At 31.0% G+C, this 7,500-nt stretch overlaps 1 protein-coding gene across 2 annotated transcripts in view; it reads right to left on the bottom strand.

Annotated features, from left to right (window-relative positions):
* Window positions 1-7,500, bottom strand: part of LOC128025537 (exocyst complex component 7) — a 14,124-nt gene that overhangs the window by 2,710 nt on the left and 3,914 nt on the right. For both annotated transcript variants that reach the window (XM_052611985.1, XM_052611984.1), the window contains exons 6-11: window positions 6,894-7,058; window positions 3,509-3,654; window positions 3,285-3,437; window positions 3,109-3,207; window positions 2,179-2,241; window positions 2,032-2,098 (exon numbers count right to left, since the gene is read on the bottom strand). In XM_052611985.1, the coding sequence (XP_052467945.1) occupies window positions 2,032-2,098; window positions 2,179-2,241; window positions 3,109-3,207; window positions 3,285-3,437; window positions 3,509-3,654; window positions 6,894-7,058 (693 nt within the window). The remainder of the gene's footprint in view (window positions 1-2,031; window positions 2,099-2,178; window positions 2,242-3,108; window positions 3,208-3,284; window positions 3,438-3,508; window positions 3,655-6,893; window positions 7,059-7,500) is intronic.

The raw sequence follows: 7,500 nt of genomic DNA, 5'->3' as shown, positions 1-7,500 counted from the left end.
TAGAATAATCTATAGCTCTTCGAGAGGAAGAGAGATTCTGACGTCTGAGGATTGTTTCATATCCTGCTGTCTGCATGCGATGTAGAGCTCAGAGCCAATATCATGAGATGAGACTTTCTATAGACAGAATATTTAACTGAGCACAAGTAAAACATCAGAAATTCATTTTTAGAGCCTGTAAGTCTTTCAGAAACATATGCATGTCTATGAGTTCAGTTCATTTAACTACATTTAGATTTTAAGATCATATAATATTACTAAATAATAACGAAAAATATGAACCAATAATATTATAATGCCAGTTTGACTCTGGAACACTCCACATTTTATTTCAAATAAATATTATTTAAATTTTATATTAAATTAAAAAATATATTTTTAATAATTTAAATGATCTAGAAGAATTATAATATTACTATTATTTATAATTACAGTAATTAAATATTAATTATAATATATATATATATATATATATATATATATATATATATATATATATATATATATATATATATATATATATATATATATATATATATGAATTTATTTTTATAATATTCAATAATAATAATAGTAATAATACAACAGCAGTGCATAAAACAACATTAAATAATATACAAATATTATAAATATTAATAATAATATAATAATAATAATAATAAAATGCTATAAATGAATTAATAATAAAATTCTGCATCTGGGGTCAAAACAGGAAATCTGTTCACTATACTTCTATAATTTGAAGTATTTCAGAGTGAAACATGTTTGTAAAAGTTATTCTCCAGTACATTATGTATCGACGACATGTGTTAGCACAGTGAATGGTGTCAGCTCTGGTTTCACGTCTGTAAAGTCTCTGCTCGTCCGCTTACCTCGGGGTCTAAAGGAATACTGTAAGTGTCCCCGAGTACTACAGGACAGAAGCAAAGCAGAAGAGAGAGAGAGAGAGAGAGAGAGAGAGAGAACAAGAGAAAGAGAGTGAGAAGTTAAAACAGTTCTGTTAGTGAAGAGCTTCACCACTAAGAGCCAGCCAATGACAGACAAGCAGAGATGAGAGGGCGGGGTCGAGGAAGCAGTGGGAGGAGCTACAGAGTGGCATGCACTGCTGTCAACGTGTGTCCTGAAGAAAAAATAAATAAAAAAAACCCGATAAATTAACGAACATACAGAACACATTGCTTTCTGATTTAATATTTTAATTATTAACAGTAGAATTCATTGTAATCATTTTAAGAAATAATATTAATTTGTAAAAAATATTATATATATATTTTTTAAAATGATATTTATTATTATTAATAATATATTATATAACTGAACATACAATCTTACTTTCAGATCATCACAGACCATTTCAACTACAGCAATAAAAATAATACTAATAATATTTTAAAATGAAATGTAATAATTAAATTATATTAACTATAATAAATGCATATAAATTAATGCATATATAGAACATAATGAATATAATATTAATTTCAGACTAAATATTTTAATTATTAATATTTATAATAATAATAATGCTTTAAAATTGTACATACATTTAGAAAATATTATAATAAAATGATTTAATTAAATGAAAATACGTACCATATAATATTACATTCTGATCATTTGATCACAAGGCAAAACTTCTTAGCAGATCCAACAACAAAAATAATGTTTAAGAACTAATGAAGGCCAAAGGTACTTATATGGTTATTTAGGGACTAAAGATTGTTATTAAGAGCTCCCTCTGCAGGATGGAGGAAGAAAATACAACAGCAGAGAAGCTGAAAATGGTTGAATTTGCTCTAAGCACTGATCATATTCGCTCTGCTGAACGCTTGTCAGGAAAACCAAAGGAAAAGGAAATGCAGACCACAGGAAATGTAAACAGATGACAAATAAGCAGACAGGAGGGAGAGGACAGTGTGTTATGAACATGAATGTGATGAAAAACTCAGCAGTGCAAGACATTTACTACTCTTTCTGATTTCTGAAGGCAGTAAATCTCTTGGATCTATCTGTGAAGTGTTTGTGCTGTACCCCGAGAGGCCAGCATCGCTCCGGCTGTCTCCTGGAAGTCCATCAGCTGCTGCAGGAACAGACTGGCCTGACGAGAACCAATCAGAGAAAGAGATTTGTCTTTAAGCCAATCAGCATCACTGTGTGTATTACTCTCAGTGACCTTACATTGCTCGTGAGCTCGTGGACGGTTCCGTCTTTCGGCATGTTGTACTCTTTATCCGGATCGTTCTGTTGGAGCAGAGAACATCACGTGACAGAACACTACATTAATCTTTAATATAACGACGTGAGTGTAATGAGGGATGTCCCTTAGGTTTTATACTATAATAAAATGTGTTATATTTATAGTATACCAAAATGTATGAAACATTGACCAATTTGGAATTATTATTATTATTATTAAAATAAAATTAATTAATCATAAAAAATATTATAACATTAAAAATAGTTACATTTCAATAATTAAGACATTTAAATTAAATAAGTAAATTATTTAAAAAGAAATAATAATTTAATTTTAAATGATTATTATTATAAAAAAATGTAATAATTTATTCTAAATATTACAAAATGTAACAAATTATGAAAATGTAAATTATGTGAATTATTCAAAATAAATTATTTAGAAGTGGTTTTATTTTAGTAAATAAAATGATTAAAATGAATGTGTATACATCTAATATAAAAAATATAAAAAATGTATTATTTTATAATAATCCAAATATGTAATAAATAAATAAACTATAATTTTTTTATCATTATTAATAAAAATTACACATGTAATTATAACTATTATTCAACAGTACATATAATTAAACAATTAAAAGGATGAATATTACATTTTATATATATATTAAATAGTAATTAACTATGTTAAAATTATTAATAATATTTATATTTTATTTTGATAATAACAAAAATAATAAATCCTTTAAAATGAACAAAAACAATAAATAAAATAATAATAAAATAATATAATTCTGCACCTGATATATATCACGTTTCAAATTTGTTTTTTAATTCAAGATTGTTATTCGTCACACACACACACACACACATTTATATAACCAGCAGTGAGATCAGAAAGTCGATTACTTTAATGCTGTCAGCAAACTCCTCCAGCGCTTTGGCTCCGGTGCTCTCCAGAGAAGTGATGAGAGCTGGGAGCTTGTTCTTGGTGCTGGCAGCCGTTCCCTGCACAGCAACACAGGATATGACATCATCACCAATGCCAAAAAGACCTTTCATTCTCGTTCTCGTTCTCTCTCTACCTTTAGCGTGGAGTCAAAGTCTGGCTTGGTCTGCTTGAGATGGCGCAGGATGGGGAAGACGGTCAGCACAGAGGAGTAATCGTGTCTCATGATGCCTCGCTGCGCCGCTGAGACGATGTTATCACCCTCCAGCTTCAGATTATCCAGCGCTTGCTGCAGAGACAAACACTGTGATCACACACACACACACACTGAACACACACACACACACACGCGGCCCTCACCTGGATGAGCGAGTCGAAGGTCTTCTTCTGGTGATGTTCGGGGATGATCTGGGTCAGTAAAGCGTGTTCGCTCTGAGCCAGCTTCACAAACGCACTGATGCAGTGCATGTACGAATCGACCTCGATGTCCAACACCTCATCCTTCCCTGAGACACACACACACAACATTTTTATCATTGTGTTTTGTGCCGTCAGAGATGCAGTAATGAAAGACTGCAGTTTTAGGTATATCTGATCAATATGAGATCATGAATGAGAAATAAAGAGGTCATTTCTCATTTCCAAATCATTTTTTGATGTTGCATGATGCTGCAGGAAACCACTGGTAAATGCAACCTGATGTTGATGATGAAACGAATGTGAACATCTGAACCAAAAGACTGTTGAATAAAATGAGTATTCAAACTGAAATTAACATTTTAAAATAATGAATAATATTATAATTAATCATGAATTACATTTAATAATAACAATGATAATAATGATTTAAAGTGAAATATATTAATACATTAAATTGTATTATAAATTCCATACATTAATAAATAATAACGTTCATATTTTTTAATTAATAAAATTAAATGCCGGATTTCCACTTGAATTTTTAAGGTCTCAATGTTGAATGAAATGACAATCACTTACTTTTAAAACTAAAATTAATTTTTAAATAATTAATAATATTATAATTAATTAATTTTATTGATATTATTATAATTAATAGTACTACTACTACTACTACTACTAATTATAATAATGCTTAAAGATGAAACAAAATAATGCATTAAGTAATATAAATACATAAAAATAAAATTATATATATATATATATATATATATATATATATATATATATATATATATATATATATATATATATATATATATATATATAAATTATTATTATAAAAAAAAAATAATACAATTAATTGTATAACATATATAATGTGGATTATGACGATTAATGACTTAAAGTCCATCAGTTTGTAAACACACTCAAAACTTGTGAACAGATGATCGTTAGCTGGACCACTCCAACAGTATAAACATTAAAATACATTTTACTACATTTCGTAGCTGGTCATGAACTCAGAACTGGTCTTTGACCCTGTTTCTGTTGTTGTTGTGGTCTCTGAGCTCAGACTCACCTGCAGTCGTCCCGTGCTTGTCGTCAGACAGGTGCTTAACCCCTCGCAGGTCATGATCCAAACCTGATTGGCTAGGATACAGTCACATGACCCGTGTCACTCTCCCGGGTTACAGAGGGAGGGCTGAACAAGGAAACACTCACACGACTCGACCGAGCGCTGGATGTTAGTGGGTTTCTGAGAGCACCGATGGACCCAGTAAAGCACAGAGACTTATGGGAAACACTGATGTCACGACAGTTTGGCATTTTTGTCATGTTATATTTATAGTTTCAGTATTATTTACATTTTTTGTAATGTATATATAATATAAAATATATATATAAAACTATTATTTATACACTATTTTTATATTTTCAGTATTCAATTTAACTTTTAGTAATATTTATATAATTACAGTTTTAATTTTAATTTTAATTATTTTAATTATTTTAATTAATTTTAAAATCTGATTTAATAATTTAGTTTTTTTCCCAGTAGTTTTTTTAAATTTATATTTATTTCAGTTTTAATTTGATTCATTTTAGCACTTCAAACTTATTTTTTTCAGTCAGTTAGTTTTTTTTATATTTGCTTTATTTCAGCTTTTTCCACATAATAAAAATATTTTTTATAGTTTTAGTTAACACCAACAATACTGATAGTATGATGTCACGTATGCTCAGAACACATTTAATAATCACTTTTTTAAGAAAAATAAAATGCATTAAAAAAACTAAAAATTAAATAAAAATGATTATTATTAATATGAATTACACTATTATTATTTATTGTTTAATTTTAACATTATTATTTTTTTAATTATTAATATAGAATTTCTAAAATAATTGTAATTTTAATAAATATATATTTTTAAAATGAGACAAACGTGTCTTGCTCTATTCTGAGGTTGGTTTGACCTCGGTGAGGACGAAACTGCTGTGGTCCATAAGTGTTATCCGACTGTTGTTTTCCGAAATGCAGCAACAACAGTTAAAAAACAGAGAGAGAAAACAGAGACAGAGCTCGAGAGGAAGGACAGCAGAAAGACCGCTTTACCTTCCAGAGGAGTGAGGTTACAACCCTTTTTTCCATCCAGGCCATGCTGAGACTACTGCCCATCAACACCAAAACAGAGAGAGAGAGAGAGAGAGAGAGACCGAGAGAGACAGAGAGAGATGCAGGAATCGCAGGAGGAAAACAGAGGAAGACACCATGAGGAAGAGCATCTGAAACCCTGTTCATCAGAGTAGCAACTGAGAGAAATCCAGATCCCTCCGAGACCACAGCTATCACACTCACACACACACACACACACACACACACACACACACACACACACACACACACACACACACACACACACACACACACACACACACACACACTCCAACACTAACTACTGACAAACCTCAAATCTGATGAAACTCAATAAAGATGGCAGGGTTTTTTTTTTACAGTACAAATATTTATATAGAGGACCAAATTTATGCTTAAACCAATAGCAATTTTTTTTGTAAAAAAAAGTTTGCTTTTCTGACCTCACTTGCACAATCTGACACTTTCTGTTTTCTTCAAATAAAGAACACATAAAAGAAAGCAAAAAAAAAAAAAAAACACTTCTTGTGACTTGCATGTTTTCAAACTATTTTAAAAGATAATAATAAATCACCAACAAACGGTTCTTAACATTTTAAACTTAATAAATAAATAAACTGAGTAAATATGAACAAAGATTTTAATTTCCGTGCCTTCAAAGCATATCTGAAACACTATTTGTTTTTAATAAAACTGTTTTGTTGATTAATTCAATGTTGCTTTCTTTCTACTGTAATAAATACATTATTCATTTACAGAATTGTGTTCAGTAATCTAAATGCATAATGCTGAGGTAATCAAAGTGCCTTTACTCTGAACTTAACAGTGGATTTATAGAAATATATTGGTTGCAATGTTTATGCAAACTATATTTTTTATGATTTATTTATAGCCAGTACAGTTTCCCAATTCACTAGTCATTAGTAGGAGTGACAGCATGTTAATTTTGGACCTTACACACACACACACACACACACACAGCTGTGACTTTACCTGGGATGTAGACTGACATCATCAGACACCAGTGAGACAGAGAAGAGGAAAGAGGAGAGGAGACGGTTAGGAAGAACACACTAGAACAAGAAAAGAGGAGAACGAGGTCATGGAGGACCAGCAGAAACCCAAAGAGACCTGGTCTAGTGGGGTGAGGGGTTAAAGGTCACTGACCTGGTCTTTTAGGAGGCTTCTTGGTGGGCATCTCCTTGCGTTTGGTCTGAACGGCGGGCGAGTGGATGGCAGAGCTGGCGATGTTCTTACGGAAATGCTCCTTTAGACCCTTAATGGAGCGATCCAGCTGACTGGACCGGATCTGGAAATACACGTTCATGAAGTCTGCAGACAGACAAACACAAGACATGAGATCTCAAACACCTTCAGCGAGTAACAGTCGAGTTCTGGAAGTAAAACCCATTCATTTTCTCCATAGTGTGTTTTAATGATGACAGATTAACTAATAGAGACAGAGCTGTTGTGAGGTTGTTCATCGATGATAGATGCTTTTATTAAAACCATATGTTCACACTAATTCAACTTATTTTTTAAATAATGTTTAATATCATAACTTGTGGTGAAAAACTACATTACCCATGAGGCTGTACAGAAAATTCCACCAATCAGAGTGTTGCAGCGAGCAAGAGCTCCGCCCACTCCCATGAAAAAACTGCAAATGACATAATCAAGCGGATACTTGTTTCTATCAGTTATTTGAATCTGTATTATATATTTTTATTAAAACAAAATGGTATACTATAATAATATTATTTTTTTATTGTAT

Source organism: Carassius gibelio, chromosome A12 (assembly GCF_023724105.1).
Source record: "Carassius gibelio isolate Cgi1373 ecotype wild population from Czech Republic chromosome A12, carGib1.2-hapl.c, whole genome shotgun sequence".
Classification (NCBI taxonomy): domain Eukaryota; kingdom Metazoa; phylum Chordata; class Actinopteri; order Cypriniformes; family Cyprinidae; genus Carassius; species Carassius gibelio.
Note: the sequence above shows the minus strand (reverse complement) of the source record. Positions and strands in the feature narration are given on the sequence as shown.